The following is a 27,793-nucleotide window of genomic DNA, read 5'->3' as shown; positions in this document are numbered from 1 at the left end:
TATTGTTTTTCTCGTGGATCTCCCAGCCATTGGGGCATGAACCCCTCGCGCGCTCCCGCAGCGCCGCGGCCGCGCGTTGCCCCCTCGCTGTGCCCAGTCAACTCTGACTGCGTGTGGATCAACTGCACGGAAGTAATTCATTTTCTTGCAACGTTAGAGGTGAATTAAACGCTGGAAACTTGCTACCAGTCACTGGAGTAATTCTGCTCCTGAGTCCTTTCATGGCCTGAATGGAAGGAAGGAAGGAAGGAAGGAAGGAAGGAAGGAAGGAAGGAAGGAAGGAAGGAAGGAAGGAAGGAAGGAAGGAAGGAAGGAAGGAAGGGAGGGAGGAAGGGAGGAAGGAAGGAAGGAAGGAGGGAAGGATTCCAGGAAGGAAGGAAGGAAGGATTCCAGGAAGGAAGGATTCCAGGAAGGAAGGAAGGATTCCAGGAAGGAAGGAAGGATTCCAGGAAGGATTCCAGGAAGGATTCCAGGAAGGAAGGAAGGATTCCAGGAAGGAAGGATTCCAGGAAGGAAGGAAGGAAGGAAGGATTCCAGGAAGGAAGGAAGGATTCCAGGAAGGAAGGAAGGATTCCCGGAAGGAAGGAAGGATTCCAGGAAGGAAGGAAGGAAGGATTCCAGGAAGGAAGGATTCCAGGAAGGAAGGAAGGAAATAAGCCCTTTCGAGACCACAGAAAATTGCAAAAGGATGTTTCTTCCAACCCGACATGACAAAATTGAATTCCAAGCTATTTAATGCATGCACGAAACGCCATAGAGGAGCCCAGCCCGAGCACTCCGTCCAGCACGACAGGGAAAGGGGTTCGGAACACAAGCGTGGCTCCAGCACGAGCTCGGTGCTCCCAGCTCCGGCCTTCCAGGCGATCCCACTGAAATGGAACTACCGGGTTAAGGGTGCTGACAGACAGGGCATGGCCAGCAGCTCCACGGACACACAGCTATGGGAACACTGCGGCTATGACCACACCGACGATGGACACCTCGGGGAGCTGCTGTCCCGGGGGGCTGGGGGCTCCCAGCGCGGCGCCGTCCCCTCCCGGGGACGATTTCAGGAGTGAAAAACCAGCCCCACGGGCAGGGCCACAGGGAGCCTCCGGGTTTGTCCTTAAAAACGGGGTTTCACAGGTTACACCGTCACGAGGGTGATGCCATGCAGCCTGCCCACGGCCCAGCCCGCCTCAGACCGGCGTGGTTCGTCTGTTGGCCGGGTTGTTGTGCAAAGACTCCTTGAACTCTTTGGGGATGGAGTTGTGCACCTGTAAAAAACCGTGGTCCCGCTCCGAGTTGAGCAGCGTCCCCATGGTGACCTTGGAGGGATCCCTGGAGAGGGTGAACATGGAGATGTCGGTGGAGGGGATGGTGCTGAACCCTTTGCTGATGGGCGACATGTCCCGGGAGCGGGGCTCGGTGGAGCGGGAGCTGGACCGCCGTCGGAAGCGGTACCTGTAGGGCGGCAGCCGCGTGAACGCCGACTTCTTGAGCAGCTCCGAGTGCGACCTGGCGCGGATCTGGCGGTGCTTCTCGATGTACATGTGCACGGCGATCACCCCCACCATCTCGGCGATGATGAACGACAGCGCCCCGAAGTAGAAGGACCAGCCGTAGGAGTAGCTCTTCTTGGAGTCGCTCTGGCCCGGGTCCCCCGCGTTGGCCGAGATGTAGACGATGATCCCGATGATGTTGCTGAGTCCTGCAGGGGAGGTGAGCGGGACAGGAGCTCACCTGAGTGCCAGGAGGGGATTTGGGGATGTGTCCCCACGGGGCACCAACCCCTCTGCCAGCACAGACCAAATCCCCTGCACACCTCTGCTGATCTCCTGAGATAACTAAATATTCTCTTACCTATTTACCTATGCATTACCTTACCCATATACCTGTATGTTCCCTCATCTACATACCTGTATTGTTCCCTTACCCATATACCTGTATGTTCCCTTACCTATATACCTATATATCTATTTATTCCCTTACCCATATACCTGTATATTCCCTTACCCATATATTCATTTACCTATATATCTGTTTATTCCCTTATCCATATACCTGTATGTTCCCTCACCTACATACCTGTATTGTTCCCTTACCCATATATTCCTTTACCTATATATCTGTTTATTCCCTTACCCATATACCTGTGTGCTCCCTTACCCATATACCTGTATGTTCCCTTACTCATCTATTCCCTTACCTATATACCTATATATCTATATATCTGTTTATTCCCTTACCCATATACCTGTATTGTTCCCTTACCTATATATTCCCTTACCTATATACCTATATACCTGTTTATTCCCTTATCCATATACCTGTATGTTCCCTCACCTACATACCTGTATTGTTCCCTTACCCATATATTCCCTTACCTATAGACCTATTTACCTATATATTACCTTTTGCATCCACTCATGCAGGGGAAAAAGCCACTCACGTTATCAAGCATTTCCTCCTTGCATTTGCTACTCTGGGGGTTCCAAAAAAAATATAAAAACTGATAATGGGCCCGCTTACAAATCCCAAGAACTAAAAAGGTGCCTCAATGAATGGGGAATTGAACACACTAGGGGAATTCCAGAAAACCCCAAAGGACAATTCATTGTAGAAAGAACCCACCAAACTCTCAAAAGAGTCCTCAACCAGCAGCACAGACAATTTCCTTACCTATATACCTGTATATTCCCTTACCTGTATATTCCCTTACCCATATATTCCCTTACCTATATACCTATATATCTGTTTATTCCCTTACCCATATATTCCTTTACCTATATACCTATTTACCTACATATTTCCTTACCCATATACCTGTATATTCCCTTCCCTACATACCTGTATGTTCCCTCACACACCATCCCCTCACACATTCCCTTACTCCTGCACGTTCCTGGCCATCAGAAGGAGCAACAATTCTGTTTTGTCCCCAACAGGGACATTTCGGGAGCTGCCTGTGCTCGGCTTTGCAGGAGCCTGGCTGGTGCCATGCAGCAGCAGGGCCAGCCCGAGGGGGACAGGGGGATCCCCCCACATGAACCCCAGCTCGCCATGGCCCTGGGAGCACAGGGAAGCCACATGGATCTGGTTCTTTCCATTTGTGGTGGAGCCCTGGGGCTTTGTCAGGGCCAGGGGCACAGCCAGGGGCTGTGCTGCAGGCTGGGGAGAGGCTGGTGCATTCCCAGATTTACTTAATGAATCGATTATGTTCTCTCTGCTGTTTTCTCATCTGCATCAGCAGCTCCTGCCAGCCAAGGAGGGAGAGTCATTTGTCTTTTTGTGGGGAGAAGAAAAACACAAAATAGAGCGGTTCCTTGAGACAAAGACATTGTCACGCGATAATCAGGGGAAGCGCTGGGGAACAGCACAGAGAAATGAGTAATCCAGCAGGAGCTGCCTCTCCAGAGAGTGATTTCATGTGGGGCTCTGGCAGCCTGGTCCTGGGATGGAGGGAGAGCCCCCAGCCCCTGGTGGTCCCCAGGGAATGGCTGTGCCCCAGGACCTCTCCTGGGCTGTGCCCCTGCCTGGCACAGTGACCATGGCCAGGAACCCTGGATGGTTTTTCCCTGCTGTGAGGATTTCCCCACAGGGCTGGAACAGCTCTCAAAGCTCAGGATCTCTGTGCTGACACCCCTCCCTGCTCCCCCGTGCCCCCCAGGCTGCAGGAGCCCTGGGCAGCTCCTACCTGCAGAGACGAAGAAGATGCCAGCACTGAGGATGACGTTGTGTTTGCTCTTGTAGAACTCGCTGGCAGCCACGCACAGGCCCCCGAAGAACAGCAGCCCCACGCTGAGGATGGGGAAGATGCTGGATGCTCTCACTGCACCTGTGGGACAGGGACAGGGGCAGGATCAGCCCCAGCACCAACACCAGCACCAGCACCATGGCCTGGTGCTCAGCCCCAACCCCCTGGCTGACCCAGCTGCTGCTCATCCAGATGTTGCTCTGGACTCTCAAATTTCCACATCTCTGCTCACCCAGCGAGTTTAATGAAATGGCATTGCAGTTTCAGTAGATTAGTTCTGAAGTTCTCCCACCCCCTCTCACATTTAAAGTAAAAAGTCTATTTTAGAGCCCCCAGGAGTGGAATTTTAATGGAGCTTCTCTGTGTTTCTCTGCTTTAATAACGGCCCTAATCGAGGATGGGAGCCCAAGCCAAGGCACAGTGTATTTTTGGTGCAGCAGGTATGATCTGCTGCATTCATTACTCTCCACTGGCAATCTGGAAGCTGATCCCTGTAGGAAAGAGGATTGGGCTGGGCTTTAGGGTCCCTTCCAGCCTGGGCCATTCTGGGATTCTGTGTGAAAGCAGTTCTGCCCCAGAGCTCTGCTGGCCCCTGAGACAGGAGGACACACTTTTCTCAGGAATCTGCCAGCTCAGTTTTGCTGTCTCCCTGTGCCTGGCTGCCCCTGGCAGCTGCTCCTGGTGCTCTCCCAGCAAATCCAGCCTGGCTGGAGGCTCGGGGAACGGGGACAGCAGCACGGACAGGCCATGAGGACGTGTCCCTGTGGGGGGACACCAAGAGACCCAGGCTGTGCAGCAGCTGCTGGGACCAGCCATGAGGACAGCGAGTGCCAGGCCAGTGTGCCACTAACATGGGCACTGTGACATGCTGGGGTGACCAGAGGGTCCCTGGCACTGCACGGGGAGCCTGGGGGGGCTGTGACCCCTCAGCCTCCTGCTGGGTGGGGCTGGGGGACAGGGGGTGCTGCAGTGTCAGGGGTGTGTGCTGGCACTCACGCAGGAGATACTCGGCCGTGTCCTGCTCGTAGTCTGCATCCTCAGGGAAGTGGTCGATTTTCTTGCACACTCCTCGGAAGGTTCCTGGGGAGACACAGGCCAGGAAAAGCTCAGAGCCCTGTGCTGGCCAGGATGTGCAGCAGCCCAGGACCCTTCACGTTCTACATGGGGACACTGGGGCACAGTGTGGGAGCAGGGAGGGGTGGCAGGAACTGCAGAGGAAAGGCAGCACCCTCAGCATCCTGGCTCTAGGGCACATGGGCAGGTCACGCTGGCTCTGTCCCCTGTGGCACGGCACCAGGAAGGACATGTCACCAGGGAGCAGCCAAGGCTCGGGGTGTCCTGCAGGTGCCACACTCCCAGGCTGTGCTCGGGGGAGCTGAGCAGCACGACAGGCATCAATTAAAGCCTGGAGATGAAGCTCTGGGGGAGGCAAGCTGTCACCCAGAGGGAGACACAGCATCAGAGGGAGAATGGCCTGCTGCTGCTGCTTTGGGAGCTGTGGGAGAAGGGGATGCACTGGGTGAGGACACAGCACGGCCCCCAGCCTCCTCCTCCTCCTCCTCCCAGCTCTGGGCTCCCACCCACCTTCACTTGGCACCCAGAGCCAGCAGACTGTGCCCCACACACGAGTCCCAGGGCTGGGCAGGGCTGGGCAGGCACGGGCAGAGTGACACTGCCCAGGGCAGGGGGGCCAGGGGCAGCCCCACAGCCTCGAGTCACACCCTGACATTTATTTTGTCTCCTTTACTCCCTCTGTTCACCAACTGATGCTCGTCGTCATGGCGATGCTGAGCCGCCTGACACACAACTTCAGCCTCCAAACACACACCACAGCAAGGCTGCAACCCCAAAAATCCCCTCTGACCTCCAAGGGGCTCCCAGGGAGGGAATCCTGCCCCTGGGAGCTGCGGCTGGAAATGGCTCCAGGGATGATGAGGCTGCCTGGGCCATGTGTCACATCCTCAGTCCCTGTCCCCAGTGACAGCAGACACAACTCCGTGTGTCTGTCCTGGCTCTGCAGCTGGCCCTGGCTAAAGGACACCGGGGTGGTGTCCCAGGGGGCTAAAGGACACCGGGGTGGTGTCCCAGGGAGGTTAAAGCACACCGGGGTGGTGTCCCAGGAGGGCTAAAGGACACCGGGGTGGTGTCCTAGGTGGGCTGAAGGACACCGGGGTGGTGTCCTAGGGAGGTTAAAGGACACTGGGATGGTGTCCCAGGGGGCTAAAGGACACCGGGGTGGTGTCCTAGAGGGGCTAAAGGACACTGGGGCAGTATCCCAGGGGACTAAAGGACGCCGGGGTGGTGTCCTAGAGGGGCTAAAGGACACCGGGGTGGTGTCCCAGGGGGCTAAAGGACACCCGGGTGGTGTCCCAGGGGGCTAAAGGACACCGGGGTGGTGTCCTAGAGGGGCTAAAGGACACCGGGGTGGTGTCCTAGGGAGGTTAAAGGACACCGGGGTGGTGTCCCAGGGGGGCTAAAGGACACCGGGGTGGTGTCCCAGGAGGGCTAAAGGACACCGGGTTGGTGTCCTAGGGGGTTAAAGGACACCGGGGTGGTGTCCCAGGGGGACTAAAGGACACTGGGGTGGTGTCCTAGCGGGGCTAAAGGACACCGGGCACAGCACAACGTGGCACAGGCTGGGCTGGGGGCTGCTGCTCCGCCAGCCATCCCTGCGGGTGCTGCCAGCTTTGGGCTCCTCTCCCAGCCCGCTCCTGAGCCCTGTCCCAGCCGTGCCCGTGCCTGGCTGCACGCTGCCAGCCTGAGTCACAGCCCCACGTTTGATTCATCTGCGGCGCTATCCACCCCTATCCACCCCCTGCTCGCTGTCTCGGGGCTGGATCTCTGGAATTTCCTCTCCCTATTAGTACGAATCCCAATTAACCAACTCACCAGTTCGCTGCCGGAGCCCAGCACGGCAGCAGCTGGCTCAGGGCAGCAGGGCTGTGCTGGGAGCCCTGAGCCCCCCAGACCGGGCGGGAGGGGTCGGCGTGAGCAGCCCCAGCTCTGCCATCGGCTGGTGCCACCTCTCTGGTCACCTCGGGAGCTGTCACACAGCCCCGGCACGGCGGAGCGGCTCCAGCCTCACCCAGGGCAGGTCAAACCGTCCCTGTCACAGTGTCACCTCCATCCAGGGAATCCCCTGCAGCTGGGAAACCTCCCAGGGGTTTTGGGCACATCAGCAGTGGGACCGCGGGGTGCCTGCAGGGTGTCCCTGCCCGCTGGCCCCGGGCTCCCGCAGCGAGCCGTGCCCTTGGGAGGGTGACACCGCAGCGAATTTGGGGGCGGTGAACTCGCACTTCACAATCTGCGGCCGCAGGTCCGTACGGGCATCCCTCCTGCTCCGTCCTGCATCCTGCTCATCCCTCCTGCTCCGTCCTACATCCCGCTCATCCCTCCTGTCCTGTCCCGCATCCCTCCTGTCCTGTCCCGCATCCCTCCTGCCCCGTCCTGCTCATCCCTCCTGCCCCATCCTGCATCCTGCTCATCCCTCCTGTCCGTCCTGCATCCCTCCAGCCCCGAGAGCCCCTGGAGCCCCCAGCCCCGGCAGGGTCTGTGCTGTCCCCGGAGCCCCCAGCCCGGGCAGGGTCTGTGCTGTCCCCAGAGCCCCCAGCCCCAGGCAGGGTCTGTGCTGTCCCCGGAGCCCCCAGCCCGGGCAGGGTCTGTGCTGTCCCCAGAGCCCCCAGCCCCGGGCAGGGTCTGTGCTGTCCCCAGCCCCAGGCAGGTTCTGTGCTGTCCCCAGAGCCCCCAGCCCCGGGCAGGGTCTGTGCTGCCCCCGGAGCCCCCAGCCCGAGCGGGTCCGTGCTGTCGCCAGAGCCCCCAGCCCGGGCAGGGTCTGTGCTGTCCCCAGAGCCCCCAGCCCCAGGCAGGGTCTGTGCTGTCCCCGGAGCCCCCAGCCCGGGCAGGGTCTGTGCTGTCCCCAGCCCCAGGCAGGCTCTGTGCTGTCCCCAGCCCGGGCAGGGTCTGTGCTGTCCCCAGAGCCCCCAGCCCCAGGCAGGGTCTGTGCTGTCCCCAGAGCCCCCAGCCCCAGGCAGGATTTGTGTTTTCCCCGCTCCGCTGTGCGCCCTGAGCTCCCGCTCCGCTGTTATCGGCACATGCAGAGGCAATTAATTGATTTGATCTCAGGTTGTTTTCCTCTCAGAGCCTTTCCCCAGGGAGGGCTGGGGCACGGGGAGGGTTGTGAGGGAAATACGGCGGCAGCGGTGGAAATACAGCGAGCACATCGATCCCAACCCAGCGAGGCAGAGCACTAAACAGCTCCAGTTGTGGTGCTAAAATCTCATTACTTTTCATCTGGTGGAACAGTTTTCCAGGGACCATTCTGGCTGCTGCTGCTGTGTGCAAAGGAAGACTCAGGCTGAGGAGGATGAGCTGACACCACTCGTAAATGAGAACAAAATTCCTCACTCCCCTCGTAGGGCTCAGCCAGGAGTCAAGGTCACATCCCAGCCCTCAGCTCTCTGCTCCTCCTGATAAATCCAAGTGAGTTATCTCCAGGCTGTGGTTTCCAGTAATGGCCTTCCTAAAGACACTGTGTCACCCTGAGTCCATCTGATGGAAGTGGCGGGGCATTATGGGCTAAATTCTCTGAAAATTAATATTTTGGAGAGCCAGAGGTCGGAGCTGAGCTGGGAAGTGCTGGGGCAGGAAGGAGCCTGCTGCACAATCCCAGAGCTGCTCAGGCTCTGCACTCCCTGAGTAACAGGAGCAAGATACCTAAATATCTCCGAGGAATTAAAACTTCAGGGCTCATCTTTTTTTACCTCCCACCCACCTCCCAGATGCTTGGAGAGATGGAAAGAGATTCATCCCTATTCCTTCCCATCCCCAGCTCCAGGCTCTGCAAAGGCTCCTGAGGCTCTTTGCACAAGGTCCCTGCTGTGGGACTGCAGAGCTCTGGGGTTTGGGTCTGGGTTAGCCACAGCCAGCACTCAGTGGCCACTGCAGGGGCTCAGCAGGTGGCACCGAGCAGCTCCTGTGGCCCCAGGGAAGGGTGGGGGGTCCCAGCCACCCCCAGCACCTGGTTTGCCTCCTGCATCACCAAATTCTCAACACAGGAGCTCAGAAGAGCATCAGGGGGGTGGCTGCAGGGCCCTGGGCCACACACGGGGCAGCCCTGCTGGAACTGCAGCTGGAGCTGAGCACAGGGCTGAGCTCCAGCAGGGCAGGGAGGCCTTGGGGTCCTGTCCCTGCCACCCCAGCAGCTCAGGCTGTGACTGCCACCACCACCTCACGAGCATCTGCTGGTCCCAGGGCCACTGAGAGCAGTCAAAAGAAGGCAGAGCCCCCAGCCCTGGCCTGGTGCTGGGATGGGTTTGGGATGGATGTTGGGATTGGTGCTGGGATGGGTTTGGGATGGATGTTGGGATGGGTGATGCTTGGTTTTGGGATGGATGTTGGGATTGGTGCTGGGATGGGTTTGGGATGGATGTTGGGATTGGTGCTGGGATGGTTTTGGGATGGGTGCTTGGATGGGTGCCGGGATGGCTTTGGGATGGGTGCTGGGATGGTTATGGGATGGGTGCTGGGATGGATTTGGGATGGGTGCTGGGATGGTTTTGGCATGATTTTGGGATTAGTTTTGGGATGGGTGCCGGCATGATTTTGGGATGGGTGCTGGGATGGTTTTGGCATGATTTTGGGATTGGTTTTGGGATGGGTGCTTCATGGTTTTGGGATGAGTTTGGGATGGGTGCTGGGATGGTTATGGGATGGGTACTGGCATGATTTTGGGATGGGTGCTTCATGGTTTTGGCATGGTTTTGGGATGGGTGCTGCCGTGGTTTTGGCATGACTTTAGGATGGGTGCTGGGATGGGTACTGGCATGGTTTTGGCATGATTTTGGAATGGGTGCTGGGATGGTTATGGGATGGGTACTGGCATGGTTTTGGGATGAGTTTGGGATGAGTTTTGGATGGGTACTGGGATGGGTACTGGCATGGTTTTGGCATGACTTTGGGATGGTTTTGGGATGGGTGCTGGGCTCCTCAACACCTGGCAGTGGGAGGAATCCTCCTCCTCGTCGGCAGCACTGAGCTGTCCTGCAGCACATCCCCGGCGCCCCAGCAGCCCCACTCCAGCTTCCCCCGGCGCCTCGCTGGGATCTGGCTCCGGCTCCATTTCACACCCTCTCCCCCTCTCTGCGGTGGTGGCTGGTGGCTGAGCAGAGGCACCTACACAGATACGCCTGTTCTGAAGGACACTTCTCCCTGGTTTTATATATACATCAAAAAAAACCCCACCAGTGGAAAAAACCCAAGTCAGATGAAGGAATGCAGGAGCGAGGAGGAGCAGAGGTGGCTGGAGGACGGTGTGAGCACACACCTGAGCACACCTGGCAGGGGACAGAGCCCTGAGCACCCCCCTGGCTGGCAGGGTGTGGGGAGCAGGAGATGCCCGTGCTGGGCATCCCCACGGGGGACACGGGCACAGCTTGGCACTCCCAGCAGGGCTGGGAGCTCCTGCCAGCGCCAGCCCGCGAGGTGCCAGCGATCGGCGCGTGGCTTGGGGACTTCACTCCCTCAGCAGTGTTAAAAGGGAAAAAAAAAAAGGGGAAAAAAAAAAAATCTACATTTTGACAGTGACTCATCATCTCCCATTCTGGAATCTGTGGGGTTGGTGCAACCTACACAAGGCAGTTCAGAAAAGCAAAACAATTCTGAATAATAGAGGAGGAAAAAAAAAGTTTGCAGCTGATGGGTAATTTCCAGCCCTTTGCTCTGAGGGTTTTCTCATTTTTCCTCATTAGAAAAGTAATCAGGTAACACTCTGGAGCTGCTTCCAGGGGCTCCCCCCACGCTCTCCCCTCAGCTTCCTTCCTCCCTGCATCCTCCCAACCTTCCTCCCTCTGTCCTTGCACGCTGGAGCTCATGGCAGGAACCTTCCCTGGCTGGGAAGGGGCTGGGGTGGGTGGGAGGTGCTGGGGCTGAGGGGGTGCAGGGCTCTGGGTGCCCCTGGCAGGGGCAATGGGCAGCAGCTGCCAGGGCTGGGAGCCCTCACTTCATGCTGGGGAGGAGAGCACTCACCAGCATGTCCTAGGAAATCATTTCATGTTTTATCTTTAACAGTGGATAAACATTGATTTTTATTTTAAAAGGTAATTGACATTCCTATGAGAGCGCAGTGAGCGCTGCTGCAGCCGGAACCGGCGTAAATAAGCCGTGTGCTAGAAATTAATGAGCTTCACTGATTGAGTTTATCTGTTTAAATTAATACAATTCTGGCAATTATAAGAAAATAATGATCCTCGGTTTGTTTGCCTGCCTGGAGACACTGATGGTAAGGGATGGGGCAGAGCAGGCCTGGCCCCAGCTGAGCATCCCAGAGCCCCAGGCACTGGGGCCTCTCCCTCTCCCCACTCTCCCTGTTTAATGAACATTTTAGATTGATTTGGGTTAACTGATGGGCTCCTGGGAAGCTTTGCCTTCCAGCCTGCTCTTTGGCTGGAGGTTACAGGGGTGGCCAGCTCAGCTCTGGGACATTCCCACAGCAGGGTGTGGGGGAGTGGGTCTGTCCTGCAGGGTGGGAGCTCTGGGCCTGTTTGGAAAAAGGGCTCATCCTCACCCTCATCCTCATCCTCCCCTTTCCACCACTCCAGGGGCTGGCAGAAGCTCCCAGCCCAGCCCAGCCCTGGTGTGAGTGCCTGGTCTTTAGGGTCTCTTCCAACCCAAACCTTTCCATGATCCCATTATCCAGCTGGATAATTAACAGACACATCCAGACACAGGAGTGAGTTTCACCCACAAGTTTCATGTCCAGAACTCTGGGGACGAAATCTGCCCAGCTGGGACCAGGGGGAAAGCCAAGAGTCAGGAGTGTGAAGCCTGGGATCCTGTGGTTAAACAAGCTGCCAATAACTCAGACAAAGAGAATCTGTGGGTGTGGGTGCTCCAGTGCCTGCTCCCACCCCAGCTCAGCAGAGGCCAGATCATCCCCAGGCTGCTTAAGCACCTATTTATACCAAGGAGGAGAGAAGCTGCATTATGATGGGGAGCTGGAGGTTTCACTTCACCAGTATTAAAATGTCCTCTGAATTTCTAAAAACCTATAAATGACAATTTCATAGCTATGAAGCGTGGCATCCAGCACAGGGGAGTGCTGTTTTCGATTCTGTGTTGACAGCTGAAGGGGAATGGATCACAGAATTAAAAACTAGTTGCTGCTCAAGTCCAAGCAATCATGGCTTGATTATTCTTCTTATGGGCACACAGAGGCGAGTCAGAGGCACCAGCACAGACTCCTGGTGCTTTGAGAGGTCAATTCACAGAGCAGAAAACAATTATAAGCCAAATCACTTAGGAGAATGGATTTAAGCATAAAAGCACAACTGTGTACAGAGAATGATTTAAGAGTGTTTTGCCCGAAAACTCATCACCATGACGGGAGTTTGCACTGCTTTAGAAACCGCCTGGCTAATAAGCAAACAGCTATAAAAATAAAAGCAGGCCCAACAAAGAGAAGAAAGGAGATATTCATAACTCTGAATATAAATCAGCAGCTCGGGATGGCAGAGCACCGGCAGAGGCTGGAGGCAGCAGCAGTGAGCTCCAGGACGCCCTTGCACTGGGATGAGCAGCAGGAGCAGTGCCTGTCACCAAACCCTGCAGCCTTAGTCACAGCCCCAGCAATGGCAAACAGCAGCACAGCCCTGGCACTTCCCTGCAGCTCATCCCCATCCCTGAGCTCTGCCAGCCCTGGGGGATGCTGCTGGGGAGGGGGAGAGGCTGAGGTGCTGCTCTGCCCTCCCAGGGCCCTGCCTGTGTCCCCTCTGCTGCTCCAGGGACTCAGAGCAGGGCCAGGCCACTGGCTCAGGCCACTGGTCACTCTGGGTTTGGGGCAGCCAGCAGCAGAGCGGGGCAGTGGCAGAGACAGCACGGACAGGTGAGGGGCAAAAGGGAGATCCTGGAGTGGTGATGTACAGCAGCCTGCAAAAACAGTTTTATTTGTGGCATCACCACGGAATTCCAGAGTGGCCTGGGCTAGAAGGGACCTTAAAGCCCATCCAGCCCCACCCCTGCCATGGGCAAGGACAATTCCACCATCCCAGGCTGCTCCCAGCCCTGTCCAGGGGCACTGCCAGGGATCTAGGGACAGCCACAGCTCCTCTGGGCACCCAGGGCTCACCACCCTCAATGTTCCCTATTTCAAGGTGAAGCAGCTGCTTAAATTTGCTATCAACACCATGGTTGGTGTTTGAAGGAGGATGTTACCACATCCACCCCATAAAGGGAGGGCTCAGGGCGGGTTTGGGGTGCCAGAGGAGCCCAGTGAGCCCCTCCACACCCTCAGCCCAGGGCTGCAAAAAGCAAATCCTCCTGCAAAGGAGCCCAACAGTGCAGTGCGGAATATCCAGGCTAAAAATATGTAAATGGCCATGAAAAGCACTGTCAGAGCTGCAGCGAGGCGAGCCAGTCGCCAAAAGGCAATTTGGGATTCCGAGCTCGCTGCACGAGGCATTAAAAAGGTCACTATTTCTGAAATAAGGATCTTCACAAATAAACACATTTGCCGAGGCCTGGGTGAGTCACAGCAGAGCGGAGCACAGAGCATTTCCACCCTAATGCTCCTGACAGGCCGGGAGCAGGGAGATCTTTTCATGTTTACAGTTCATCAATAGTTATTACAGCTGCACAGTCAATCTTTAAAGCACATTTAGCCTGGGAGGAGGCTCGGCAGGTTGTTTTCCCTGAAAAAGTGATATTAAATTTATCACGTTCTTCTTTTATAGCATGGATTTGAAGGCTAGTATTTGAAGTTCAAATACACGACTGCCACTCCAGCACCTGCCTTTTTTATAAAATATATCTATACCTCTGTCACATCTTCCTGATATAAATATTTGAAGTTTTCAGCTGATGCGCTAAAAGGGCCCCGATCCATCACAGGCTGTTTGTTGCAGGGAATGCAGTGGGCTCCGTGCTGCTGTGGAGGAGGTGCTGGCATCCCCAGCCGCAGCTCCCGGCTCTCCCCCGCCGGCCGGGCTGCGGGTCCGGCCCGGCCCCGCCGGTTCCGAGCGCTCACGGACCGATTTAGCTCAGCCTGCCGGGAGGCAGCGCCGCCTCCTCACCATCTGCGGAGGGAAGCAGCCCCGGGGAGCGGCTCCAAGCCCCAGATGGGGAAAGCGAGATGCAGGAGTAGCACCATAGTTTCACTCAGCTTTTTTTTTTTTTTTGGAGAACAAGAAGGAACTCTCCTGCAGATGGAGCATCAGCAGAGAACTTTGCTGGTGAACGACGCCAACCTGTCTTCCCCATGCAAGAAGTCAAAGCTGCCCTTGTGAGCTGCCCAGAGCCCCGGAGCCATTCCCAGGGCGCAGAGCCCCGGAGCCATTCCCAGGGTGCAGAGCCCCGGAGCCATTCCCAGGGTGCAGAGCCCCGGAGCCATTCCCAGGGTGCAGAGCCCCGGAGCCATTCCCAGGGTGCAGAGCCCCGGAGCCATTCCCAGAGCCCCGGAGCCATTCCCAGAGCCCCGGAGCCATTCCCAGAGCCATCCCCAGGGCCCTGGGGCCATTCCCAGGGCGCAGAGCCCCGGAGCCATTCCCAGGGCGCAGAGCCCCGGAGCCATTCCCAGGGCGCAGAGCCCCGGAGCCATTCCCAGGGCGCAGAGCCCCGGAGCCATTCCCAGGGCGCAGAGCCCCGGAGCCATTCCCAGGGCGCAGAGCCCCGGAGCCATTCCCAGGGCGCGGAGCCATTCCCAGGGCGCAGAGCCCCGGAGCCATTCCCAGGGCGCAGAGCCCCGGAGCCATTCCCAGGGCGCAGAGCCCCGGAGCCATTCCCAGGGCGCAGAGCCCCGGAGCCATTCCCAGGGCGCAGAGCCCCGGCAGAGCTGCACTGGCAGCAGGTGACAGGGGAGGGACAGGGCAGGGTGCACCTCATCCATCACACATCACTTGGGCATCTCGCAGCACCAAACCCCCCAGCACACGGCAGCCAGCTGCTCCAGAAACCCTCCCCTGCCCCAGGCAGCCCACGGGACTGCTCTGTCTGAGGCTGCTCCTGGCTATTCCACTCGGGTCAGAGCTGGGCAAGCTGCTCCACAGTCCCTGAGCCACTCACACCATCACCATGGCCATTAAACAGCCTCACCTTCCCCAGCTTCCCAAACCTGGCTCAAAGCACAAAATCCTTTGCTAGAAAAAGTCAGAGCTTTTAAACAACCCCAGGTTCATCTGGCCCTGCCCTTCCAAACACCAAACAACTCCAGCTCCCCACGGCTCTGCCCTCCCCTCCAAGGACAGCTCTGAGGGGAAGAGAAGGACGTGAAAGCCCCGGGATGGGTGGCAGCAGAGTTTCACCACTCACCCAAGGCTCTCCATCTTCCCCGTTTGCATTAAATCACAGAGCCCATCCTGCTGCTGCTGCAGCCAGTGCTGCTGTGCCACCAGTCTCAAGGACAGGAGTTCCACCGGCCCCTGGCACTCACCTGGGACTGCCCCTGTGCCTTTACTCCCCGATTTGCAGCTCTGGATCATGCCCCCAGCACACATCCATGCAGGGAGGGCTGTGCCTGCAGCAGCCCTTTTATGGCTCTGGCCCAGCTGCAGCCCAGCAGCTCCAGCTGGTTATCCCTGAGGGCACCCACCTGCTCCTGGGGCTGGCGTGGGTGGGGGAAGGATGGAGGGATGGATGGAGGGCTGGATGGATGGATGGATGGATGGATGGATGGATGGATGGATGGATGGATGGATGGATGATGGATGGATGGATGGATGATGGATGGATGATGGATGATGGATGGATGGATGGATGGATGGATGGATGGATGGATGGATGGATGGATGATGGATGGATGGATGGATGATGGATGGATGGATGGATGGATGGATGGATGGATGGATGGATGGATGATGGATGGATGATGGATGATGGATGGATGGATGGATGGATGGATGGATGGATGGATGGATGATGGATGGATGGATGGATGGATGATGGATGGATGGATGATGGATGGATGGATGGATGATGGATGGATGGATGGATGGATGATGGATGGATGGATGATGGATGGATGGATGGATGGATGATGGATGGATGATGATGGATGGATGGATGATGGATGGATGGATGGATGGATGATGGATGGATGATGATGGATGGATGATGGATGGATGATGGATGGATGGATGGATGGATGGATGGATGATGGATGGATGGATGATGGATGAATGGATGATGGATGGATGATGGATGGATGGATGGATGGATGGATGGATGGATGGATGGATGGATGGATGGATGGATGGAGAGCAGCCCTGAGCAGAGCTGGAGGACTGTGGACAAGGGCATGGAATGACAAGACAAGAGGGAATGGTTTCACACTGACAGAGGGGAGGCTTATGTGAGATATGTGGAAGAAATCCTTCCCTGTGAGGGTGGCAGGCCCTGTACAGGGTGCCCAGAGCAGCTGTGGCTGCCCCTGGATCCCTGGAAGTGTCCCAGCCCAGGCTGGACAGGGCTTGGAGCAGCTTGGGACAGTGGAAGGTGTCCCTGCCCATGGCAGAAGGTGGCACTGAATATTTTGAAGGTCCCTCCCAACACAAACCATTCCACAGCTCCGTGACTCTGTTATCCCCAGTTCACAGACGGGTAGGGAGCACTGGAGAGATGCAGATCACGAGCATCTGCTCCCCTCGGGAGCTCAGCTGGAGCAGAGCCGGGGATTTCACAGCCCTGGAGCCGGCTCTGCGCGGGAGGTGACGCTGCTGTCACAGCCCGGCCTGCGTGGCTGAGCCCCCGCCCCAGGGCAGCTCCAGGGTGGGATGGGACTCTCTGCCTCTGCTGTCTGCTCTATGGAGACTTCCCTTCATCGCCAAGGGAGATCTGTTCCAATTGTCATTTCTAAAGAGTGACTGAGCTCGCGTGCCCTGACCAGTCCCCGCTGAAGGCAGAGAACTGTCACTGAGACCTTCTGTGTCACTGAGACCCTCTGTGTCACTGAGACCCTCTGTGTCACCGCGACCCTCTGTGTCACTGAGACCCTCTGTGTCACCAGGACCCTCTGTGTCACTGAGACCCTCCGTGTCACCGGGACCTTCTGTGTCACCGGGACCCTCTGTGGCACTGAGACCTTCTGTGTCACTGAGACCCTCTGTGTCACTGAGACCCTCTGTGTCACTGAGACCCTCCGTGTCACCGGGACCCTCTGTGTCACTGAGACCCTCTGTGTCACCGAGACCCTCTGTGTCACCGGGACCCTCCGTGTCACCGGGACCCTCCGTGCGCGGCTCAGGCGCTGTCACAGCACCGCAGCAGTGCGGGCTGCCCGATGCCAGCCGGTGCCACCACTCGGGACTGCCGTGGGCACAGGGGCCGTTCCACGGCCGCACACGGGGCTGGGGGAGCGGAGGCGGGGGCGCGCCTGTCTCGCACCTCCCTGTGCTGAGCCGGGACCGCAGCGGGGCTGAGCTGGGACCGCAGCGGGGCTGAGCCGGGACCGCACCGGGACTCAGCCGGGACCGCACCGGGACTGAGCTGGGACCGCACCGGGGCTGAGCCGGGACCGCACCGGGACTCAGCCGGGACCGCACCGGGACTGAGCTGGGACCGCAGCGGGGCTCAACCGGGACCACAGCGGGGCTGAGCCGGGACCGCAGCGGGGATCAGCCGGGACCGCACCGGGACTCAGCCGGGACCGCAGCGGGACTCAGCCGGGACCGCAGCGGGGCTGAGCCGGGACTGCAGCGGGGCTGAGCTGGGACCGCAGCGGGGCTGAGCCGGGACTGCAGCGGGGCTGAGCCGGGACCGCAGTGCAGCCACACGGGCACCCACCGGGGCTGAGCCGGGCACCCACCGGGGCTGAGCCGCGCTCCCGGGAGCTGCCGCAGGCTGGTGGGGGCCGCAGCAGCTCGAATTGGGGCAGGCTGGGGCAATAGACAGAACATCTTTAATGCCATTAAATGCCATTATTGACAACGTGCGCGCCGCTCCGCAGCCCGCTGCCCTCGCAGGATCGCGGTGCCGCTAGTGAGACACGAGCAGAGGCCCCGGCTCCTGCTCCTCCCCGGCTCCTGCTCCTCCCCGGCTCCTGCTCCTCACACCCCGCTGCAGCTTTCCTGCTTCCCATGCAAGGCGCGATCGCTCGGATCCTCCTCCAGCTCCTCACGTCGGAGAGAAGGCCAAGAGTGATGTACAGAGAGCACTTTCATCTCTGAGCGTGCTGGGGAGCGAGCAGAGATTCTCCCGGCGCGGGGAGAAGGAGCCCCGGGGCTGCGGGGATCAGCCCGTGCCCGTCCGGAGCCCAGCCCGGCTGCTGCACCCGGACAAGGCTGCGGGGCTGAGCCAGGCTGCTCGGGCACGGCCAGGATTTGGCACGGATGCCCAGGAATGGCTGTCTCGTTCCGGGACACAGCCGGGCTGAGGTGGGGACAGCTGCCCGGAGGTCACAGGTGACACCTGGCCAGGTGACAGCGACCTTTCCCAGGTGGGCAGCAGCGCACAAGGAGTTGGGGTTTGACACCCAGCTGAGTATCACCAGCCTGGCCTGGAGGGTTCCTGTGGGTGTCAGGAGGGAGCCCGGCCTCTCCAGGTGCCATCTCTGGGACCAGGAAAGTTCTGCAGGACACGAACTGCTTGATGTCAGTGCCAGCAGCACAAGCCAAGGCTGATTTTAATAAGTGAAACCAGGCACACCTCAAAAGGGTCATTGCTTGTTGGTAATCTCTCTGGGGTGCTCTCCCCTCCCCTTGTGATTCCAGGCACGAACTGAGATTAAAGGTATAATTAGGGGACAATATCCAAAACGCAGTGAAATTGGAAATGTGACCATTGGAGAGGCAGGAACACAAATGTCACCTTCAAACACCGCCTTTTGTCCCTGCTCACTGCTGCCCAGGTCCCACAGGATGTATCACCAATGCCAACATCCCCATGAGTGCCCAGCCACCCCCAGAAAGGCTGGGAGGCCTCATGTCCCCCCTTGTCCCTGTCCCCACCCCAGGGCTCCTGTCCACCTCAATTCTCCTCCTTCAATAGAACCCCCTTGGCAAACAGCAAGCACAGAGCCCGGGGAGGGGACAGGGTGGCACAAGGGGCTGACCTGCTCCCAAACCTGCCCACGGCCCTCCCTGCCACCCTGCACTTCCACAGGACCGTGTGATCAAACACCACCGTTCCCAAGGAGCTGGCACAGGGACAGCTCAGCCTCCCTCTGCTGCCCAGCAGCACGAGATTTGTCTTTACATTGTGCTGTCAGGAGATAAGAAATAGGCAATATCTGAGAAAATCATCACACCCTATCACCTGCTCAGCAGCCACGATCCCTCCTCCTGCCTCTCCCTGCCGTGCCTGTGAAAATCCCTGATGTGCTCAGCCCCAGCGAGTGAGGGATTCCTGCAATGCTCAGGGGTCCTGACACATCTCAAAAGGGATCGAGAGCCTGCTGCAAGAAGACCCTCCACTTCTTCTCCTCTGGGAGAAGTGATCACAGAATCTTAGAACCCCCGAATTGTTTGGAAGGGACCAAAAGGCACCGGCCAGTTCCAAGGCTGGGGAATCCCAGCCGGGCGGGGTCGGAGCATCCGCAGCAGCCCCGGTGTCGGTGTTTCCCCGGGCTGTGTAACAGGTCCCGCTGCGGGATGCAGCCCCTGCCCCTCCCCACAGAGCTGGGAGCTCCCCACGCCCCGGAGAGACCCCCTGGTCACCCCGGCACTGCCACCTTTGTCCCCGCGGGTGTCCCCGTCAGAGCCCTGGTCTGGAGCTGCTGCACATCCCGAGCGGCTCCCGGCTCCTCACCCCCGGGAAAGCTCCCCAGAACCTCCGAGCGGAGCCATGGGCCAAAGCAAGCCCAGCCGGGAACCCTCGGGAGGGACGGGAACCCCCCAAACCTCTCCACACCGAGCACAACCCAAAATTCATCCTCCGGCTTCAGGGCTCTCCTTCCGCGGCTCCCCTGAAAGGCTGGGGTGGGTTGTGGGTTTTGGAGGGCAGGACCCCTCCCCACGCCCTCCCCATCTCCCTGCGGGCACTTTGCAGGGGTCAGGACACGGCTGGGCACCTTTCCCCTCGGAAGGCTCGAACTGTCCCTGTCACTGCTAGTGACATCGGGTACCTGGCAGCGCCGTGAGCCAGCGGCTCTCGTCAGCAGGCGAGGCAGGGATGAACCCCCCTGCCAAGTGGGACCCCTCGGGCAGCAACTGAGCGACGCCCCCACACCTCCGGATTAGCGCGTTTATATAATTTTAAGAGCATTTTTGATTTTTCCCAAAAAAAGGAGGTTAATGTCTATTTATGAAGCGCGCACTGCGTTCATTAAAAATCCATGCTGAAACCCGTGTGGAACGGGAGCCGAGGAGATGCGAGGAGCGAGATGAACGCTGGGCTGCCTCACCTCGGCTCATCCCGCAGAACAGAGCGGGGCAGGTCTGCACATCCCTGGGATGGGACTGGGCAGGGGACACGGGAGGGCATCACTGCGGGCACGGCTGAACCCACCCGGCCTCACCTCACACAGGGCAGAACTCTGCTGAGAGAAGGGATTCAGCACAGGCAGCTCCCGGCCAGTCCCGGGGGATCCCGCATCCATCCCCCCAAACCACAGCGGCCTGCAGGGCTCGCACCCTCCTTATCCATCCCTAATTATTCCCAGCCGGCATGGAGCCAGTGACCTTGCATGGGAAAAAAAACCCACTTGAGCCTCATTCAAATTCAGCCTTCCACCTCTATTACACGGGAAGAGCTCCGGAGATGACAGGCTCTGCACCACGCCTATGCAGCAGTAAAATGCCTGTTTCTGAGCTGTTCACAGCATTTTACTCATCACGTGCTGCTCGCAGGCAGTGAGGGAAGCGGCTCTTTAACCCACCCCACAAGTCAGGATTTTTGCCCAGAAAACACCGCAGCATCCCAGGAGGGTGGATTTGGCACCCTGTGCTCGAAGCAGAGCTGGTGGCAGCGAGCTGAGGCACAGCGAGCTGAGGCACAGCTCCTCCCGGACACTCCAGCCAGCCGTGCAGCCGGAGCCTGGGCTGCTCCAGTGCCAGCTGGCAGGGGCACGGGACCCTCTGTGTCCAGAAGGATTCTCATCACTCGTGGCGTTTGGCCACGAGCCACAAGAACATGGGTCTGGAGCAGCCCGAGGGTCCAGCCAGCCTCATTTCCATCTCCATTAGAGGACAGTAATTCACGTCTATCCAACACATCCTCCACCCAGGCAGGCTCAGGGATTCCCTGCAGCCCAGCTGTGCCTGGGTGTTGGATGTGACCCCTCGCAGAGCCCCGTGCCCGGGGCAGTGCTTGGTGCTGTGTGCCAGCAGTGCCAGGGGCTGGGCTGGCCCTGCTCCAGTCTGTCCTGATGGAAAAGACTCGCTGGGCACTGAACTGCAGCCCAGAAATCCCATCAGGTATTCTCACACAGGTAACTGTCCCTGTCCTCCTCCATCCCTCACCTCAGGCACCTTCATTGCACCTCACCACATCCTCTGTCTCCACCACACAGAGCTCCACACCTCCCAGCCCTCAGCTAACAAAGAGCCCCTTCCCAGCACCTCCCCAAGCCCACCTGGCTGCACAGACCCGCCCTGGCCCCCTCCAGCCCAGCTGGCAGTGCCCAGCTGTGACCCCTGCCCCACAGCTGCCGTCCCTGGGCTCTCCTCATGGGCACCCATGGCTGGGGCACTGTGGGGAGCCGTGCCAGGTGTGCTGGGCTGTGGGCAGGGTGGTCAGCGTGGTCAGGGTGGTCAGGGTGGTCAGGGTGTCACTGTGGTCAGGGTGTCACTGTGGTCAGGGTGGTCAGGGTGGTCAGGGTGGTCAGGGTGGTCACTGTGGTCACTGTGGTCAGTGTGATCAGGGTGTCACTGTGGTCACTGTGGTCACTGTGGTCACTGTGGTCACTGTGGTCAGGGTGGTCAGGGTGTCACTGTGGTCACTGTGGTCAGGGTGGTCAGGGTGTCACTGTGGTCACTGTGGTCACGGTGGTCACTGTGGTCAGGGTATCACTGTGGTCACTGTGGTCAGGGTGGTCACTGTGGTCACTGTGGTCACTGTGGTCACGGTGGTCACTGTGTCACTGTGGTCAGGGTGTCACTGTGGTCAGGGTGGTCACTGTGGTCACTGTGGTCAGTGTGGTCAGGGTGTCACTGTGGTCACTGTGGTCACTGTGGTCACTGTGGTCACTGTGGTCAGGGTGGTCAGGGTGTCACTGTGGTCACTGTGGTCAGGGTGGTCAGGGTGTCACTGTGGTCACTGTGGTCACGGTGGTCACTGTGGTCACTGTGGTCAGGGTATCACTGTGGTCACTGTGGTCAGGGTGGTCACTGTGGTCACTGTGGTCACTGTGGTCAGCTGGCTCCTGGACAGCAGCCTGGCTGCCCCAGCACTGGCTCCAGCTGGAGCGGGCACTGCCCAGAAGAGGCACGGAGGGGAGGGGATGGGAATCCATCACAGACTGACCAGACACTGGAACAGGATGAGCAGCTCCTTAAATACCTGCCCGTAATGAGGAGCGAGAAAAAGTGCTCCATCATGGGTGATCGCAATCTCAGGGACATTTGCTTGGCGCTTTTAAAAATTAAAGATAATAACTTTCTAACAGAAACAATCTTGCTGTCACCTTGGGGAAATTCTCTGCTTGGCCTCACTCAGAGGGCTGAGAGGAGCTGGAGGCGGGGGAAGAGCTGGTGCCTGGCCAGGGCAGCTGCTTCCAGCCCCATTTAATGCCTTCGTGAGACCCAGCTCAGCTCAGGGAGCCAAAACCATCAGGGGAAAATGGAAACTCAGGAGCCAGGACAGGCACTTCCCTGCACCTCACACCCCTGCCAGGCCTACTGGAAAGGAGAATGGGAAATTGAATCAAAAAATTAAAAACTAGGGACTCTGATATGGGAAGTAGCAGGCACACACAAGTGGCTGATGGGAGAAGCTGAGGGGATCAGTTAAAATAAATCTGCAACTGAAAGGTCAAGGCAAAACAAGGAGGAATTCTTTCATTGTGTTGGAAGGAGCTTTCCTGAGGTGTAAACCACCACTGGATCATGGCAGTGTAACTGTCAGTCACGGAGCAGAAGTGACACGTGCTTATTTATTCATCAGATACTTCTGTTCTGCACTCGGAGACAAACAGGCTCCTGTGCTCTGGCAGGAGCTGGGGATGCTGAACAGCGACTGCAGAGTGCAAACACAGAGTGGGGAGGACTGGAGAACCTCCTCCCAGGAGCATTCAGAGAATGGGCTGAGAAGGCTTCTGAAGATCTCAAACGGATTTTAATAAACCTTGGCATTCTGTTGAGTTTCTAGAGGACGGGAGAAGCTGGTGTGATGCCAGCAGTGATGCCATGGGCACTGGCAGGAGCTGTGTCCCCAGCACCGCCCATGGGTTAGCAGAGGTGGCCACGGAGGAGGAGTGAAATGTCAAACAGCCTCGTGGAAAATAGATTTATCAAACTCCATAAATTCCTCTTGATATAGTTACAAATTCAGTTGATAAAGGAAGTCAGTGACATAATACATTTAAGAGTTCCACAGGGCATTTGATTTAGCTCTCCCGAAAAAGTTAAAGACCTGTATTATGCAGAATCAACATCACTTTATTAACGGGGCTGGGAGCTCACAGAGACAGTCCCTTCATCCGAGGGATGCTCCTGCACGAGGACAGCGCTGAGCTACGACAACATCTTTAGTGAGAGTGTTGAATAAAACATGAAATAATTGGGAGTAAACCAGGGAAACGTCAGAGAAAAGACTGATGGGAGTGCTGACACTGGGGGAGGTGGGTCAGGCAGATCTGGGCACCTCGGGCTCGTTCAGCCACGGCCACCCCTACACAGCTCCAAGGATTAGGAGAGAGGAACAAGGAGAGCAAGCCCCAGTTTGGGGGTGGGAGATGCTGCTCAGCCCCAGGGGATGGCCTGGGGTCCCTCAGTGGCCTCAGAGTGCAACCAGACTCACAGCAGGAGGAACCTGGACAGCCAGCCCACATGGCTACGGGACACCCAGGTACCAGAGACCATTTCTTGTGCTCAGGGGCTGTTTGAGCAGCTCAGGAGCTCTCAGTGGAACCCCTGGCCCAGGGACACCCTCCAGGAGTGACCATCCACCCAGCACTGAGCCATGCAGGGGCTGCAGCTCAGCTGTGGAAAGGACTGGGCAGGGTGCTGAGGGCCAGCCGGTGGTACCTGCAATCCTGAGTGCAAATCCAGACAGGATCATCCCAAAAGAGCAGCCCTGAAACTCCCCAGGCTCTGCAGGGAGAAGCTGTGCTGACAAAAGCTGTGCTGCAGCTGCTCTGGGGACACTGGAGGGGCCAGGATGGGCCCAAGGGGGACAGCTCAGCTGAAGGACAGCTCGGGGACATCAGATGTCTGTGTCCCCTGCAGAACACCCCACCTGCCACCCCAGAGGAAGGCAGGATGCTGAGCATCCTGTGAGGGAGGCAGGCAGAGCAACGCTTGGCCTCCTCCAGAAATGACAGAGCACTTTATTCTGATGAGGGAAATGAAGGAGGAAAGGAAAAGTACCACATCGCCTTAAAATATGGTATTTTGAGCAGCCTCGGCCAAATCCTCCTGCTCCTTCTGCCTGTTTCAGATCCACATGATGCCATGGAGCCAGTCCCAATCTGCACCACGCAGCAGGGAGGACACGGAGCCTCCCCGCCTTTAATGATGCTGCATTTAATGATGCTGAATTTAATTAAGTTTGATGAAAACCAAACTTCTGTTACTTTCTTGAAAACACCACGAACCTAAGCAGCTATTTCCCAACTTCAGCTTTCTCCCCAGAGTGCCGTGTGCTTCCCTCCCTTCCATACCGACACAGCGGGCACAGAGGGGGGCAAGGGACACTGAAACAGCCCGGGGGACACGCAGGGACCAGCGCAGGTCACACCTGAGCTGGACACACCAGGGGACACCTGCCAAGCGTTCACAGATTGCCAAAGCCATAATCAGGATCCCAACGCTGCCACTCCAAGCTCACTCTGGCGGCCCAGCAGCCTGGGAACACCTGCCTGGGCTCCAGCCATTGACTCAACGCTAATTTGTGTTTCCCAGTGTGGGTGGCTCTCCATGGGTCTGCGGCGGCTCCATTCAGGATTTATCCGCTCTCGCCGATGGGCTTGTGACGCTCACGTGGTGCGGGGCTCCCACGCAGGCGCTGCGCCGGGACCGGCACGGGGATGTTCCGAACCGGGACCGGCACGGGGATGTTCCGAACCGGGACCGGCACGGGGAGATGCTCGGAGCCGGGACCGGCACGGGGGGGATGCTCCGAACCGGGACCGGCACCGGCACGGGGGGGATGCTCCGAACCGGGACCGGCACGGGGGGATGCTCCGAACCGGGACTGATAGGGAGGGATACTCGGAGCCGGGACCGGCACGGGGGGTTGCTCCGAACCGGGACCGGCACGGGGGGATGCTCCGAACCGGGACCGGCAGGGGATGGTCGGAGCGGGGACCGGCACGGGGGGATGCTCAGAGCCTGGACACCGGCAGGGAGGGATGCTCCCAACCGGGACCGACAGGGAGGGATGCTCCGAACCGGCAGAGGATGCTCGGAGCCGGGACCGACAGGGAGGGATGCTCCGAACCGGCACCGGCAGGGGATGCTCGGAGCCGGGACCGGCAGGGGATGCTCGGAGCGGGGACCGGCACGGGGGGATGCTCAGAGCCTGGACACCGGCAGGGAGGGATGCTCCCAACCGGGACCGACAGGGAGGGATGCTCCGAACCGGCAGAGGATGCTCGGAGCCGGCACGGGCATGGAGGGATGCTCGGAGCCGGCACGGGCATGGAGGGATGCTCGGAGCCGCGGCTCCCTCCGGGCAGCTCCGTGCTGAACCCCGGGAGCTCCACGCGCGATTCCCCCCGCGTTACCCGCGTCCAGCCCCCGCTGCCGGCGGAAAGTTCAGGCCTGAGGCAGCTCCCGAGGGGCAGAAGCTCTGCTCAGTGCTAAAAACATCGTGTGCACCGCACGGCCCCTGCGACAGACCGTGAGCGGTGCCGGCACCGGGGATGGAGCCTCTGTCCCCGCTCAAGCCCGACACAGCGCTCAGAAATCAGCAGGGCCTGCAGCAGGAATCACACCGGACCTGCTGCATGTCACAGGTCCAGGGCTGTGCCCCCAGCGCTGCCCCCGCCCCAGCACGGTCCTTCCCCCGCACCGACTCCGAGCCCTGCAGCTCGGCTGGGGGAAGTTTTCCCTTCCCGGCACCGCACTGGTTAACACCGCCTGCGAGGCGCCTTCTCCTGCAGAATTCAGGAGGGTGACGAGCAGCCCCAGCAGCACCACAGCCGCACACGAACCCCCGAGCACAGGCTGGGACCCTCCCGGTCCCCGCTGCCACCGCAGCCCCGCGGGGGGACGGAGCCCGAGCCCCGCACGGCTCCCACTCCCACGGGCACCCCCGCAGCTCTCGGAGCACCAGCGCGGGGTAGGATGTGGATCAGGGAGTGCCGAGCCCGTGCCCGGCTGCTCCCAGCCCCGTGCCCAGCTCAGGGTGCTGGGCTGGGATCCAGCTCTGAGCTGTGCCATGGCACTGCCGAGCCCCTTCCCGAGTGAACTGTGCCCAGGGCAGCGGGGCCGCTCTGGCTCCTTCCAAAGCAGTGATTGATCACAGTGAGGGAAACATAAAACATTGGCTGGAAAAAAAAAATACAGGTAGCAAACCGAAGAATTTTGGAAATTACTCATGCCTCCAGCGATCTCATCTTTCACATCCCTGGCTCCTGCCTCCTTGGCTCCCTCAGCCCAAGAGGGGAGACAGATTACCTCAAATTATTTATTATGGAATTAGAGCATGATCCAAACCCTCCTTGAATCAATAAGAAAGCTCTGACTGACTTCACCGGGTTTAGGACCGAGCACCAGGAACAGACAGGGCATTTCTGCATCCGTGGCCGCGACTCACCGAGAACTTTCCAACGTGCACGAGCAGCTCGGCTCGCCTGCCCCCAGCGCTGGAGGGGTCGCTGCTGGCCTGGGCAGTGTGACACGGCCAGGGCCCCACAGGATGGAGGGGCAGCTTCGCACCCACTGCTGCCACCCGCTGTAAAAGTTGGGGCCCGGGGTGATGCCACCGGCCATTTTTTGCTGCGCAGGTACCAGCACCTGGCTCTGTTAAAGCTCATCTTTAACCACAGCCTGTGGGTGCCCAGAAACACCTCAACCAGCAGTTTTGGGGCAAAAGTGCCCCAAATTGTGGCCTGTGCTGCAGGAGGGCGGCAGCTGCTGGGGCCTCGCCAGGCAGGCAGTGCTGCGGGAGGGAAGCAGCGGGGCGAAGCGGCGAGGCCGGGCAGGCAGGAGCTCGCCCGTGGGGCAGCCGTGCTGGGCCAGCCCCGCTGTGCCCACCTTGCCCTGCTGTGCCCACCGTGCAGCCCAGCTCGCCCCGCTGTGCTGCTGGCACGGAAAGGGCTGGCGCTGGAGCTGGGGCTCGGTGATGACAACGCCGGGTGCGGTGACAGGGATGCGGGGCCGGGGAGCCTCGGACAGGGGCAGCAGCCGCGGGCCTCTCGCTCACACGTTGCTGATCAGGAGAGGGACCTGTGGCCCCTTAGCCCGGAGCAAAGCGGGAGGACACAGCGCGTCTGCCGCCGGTGCCCGGCACGGGGGGAGCCGCAGCCCCGCTCCCCCGGCCCCGCGCCCCGCCACGAGCATCCCCCGAGAGGTTCCAGCTCGGAACTGCCCGGGGAGGGCTCGGGAGGCGGCAGCGGGGAGCGGCGGGGCCGCCGGGCCGGGGGATGCTCGGACGGCCGGGGGATGCACCGCTCACCGGGAACCCGGATCTGGGGTGGGGGGTCCCGCGATGCAACCCTTTCCCCCGAAGTTTTGGGCCCGCGGGGGTCGGTACCTTCCAGGCAGCACGTCCTCCAGAGCCCCGAGTGGGTCATCACCTCCTCGTTCTTGCGGCTCGTGTCGTTGTCGCTCATGGACTTAGTCCTGCACACGCCGCGCGAGTAGAGCCAGTAGTCAGTGCCCACGGCGATGGTCATCAGGCTGAAGGCTGCGAAGGCTCCCACCGTGGTGACGAGCATCTGGACGCCTCTGTCACACATCCTCATGCTGCTTCATCCTCCGGCGGCGGCTCGCAGGGGAAGGGCCGGCGCCGCCGCCCGCCGCCCGCCGCCTC

General features: G+C 59.1%; 1 protein-coding gene across 1 annotated transcript; it reads right to left on the bottom strand.

Annotated features, from left to right (window-relative positions):
* Window positions 1–716: 716 nt before the first annotated feature.
* Window positions 717–27,793, bottom strand: CACNG3 (calcium voltage-gated channel auxiliary subunit gamma 3). Its single transcript, XM_033074175.1, has 4 exons — window positions 27,515–27,793; window positions 4,733–4,816; window positions 3,677–3,817; window positions 717–1,690 (listed from the first exon to the last, which is right to left on the bottom strand). The coding sequence occupies exons 1-4, from the start codon at window positions 27,723–27,725 to the stop codon at window positions 1,179–1,181; spliced, it is 948 nt and encodes a 315-aa protein (XP_032930066.1). The 5' UTR covers window positions 27,726–27,793; the 3' UTR covers window positions 717–1,178.

The sequence above is a fragment of the Catharus ustulatus genome, chromosome 16 (genome assembly GCF_009819885.2).
Source record: "Catharus ustulatus isolate bCatUst1 chromosome 16, bCatUst1.pri.v2, whole genome shotgun sequence".
NCBI lineage: Eukaryota > Metazoa > Chordata > Aves > Passeriformes > Turdidae > Catharus > Catharus ustulatus.
The sequence above is the reverse complement of the archived record's forward strand: the minus strand, read 5'-3'. Positions and strand labels throughout refer to the sequence as shown.

Excerpts from the sequence above, each read along its gene's own strand:
- CACNG3 (XM_033074175.1), bottom strand. The coding sequence starts at position 27,725 with ATGAGGATGTGTGACAGAGGCGTCCAGATGCTCGTCACCACGGTGGGA. Across the intron at positions 4,817-27,514 it reads GAGGACGTGCTGCCTGGAAG|GAACCTTCCGAGGAGTGTGC; the intron begins GTACCGACCCCC and ends GTGTCTCCCCAG. Across the intron at positions 3,818-4,732 it reads CACGGCCGAGTATCTCCTGC|GTGCAGTGAGAGCATCCAGC; the intron begins GTGAGTGCCAGC and ends CCTGTCCCACAG.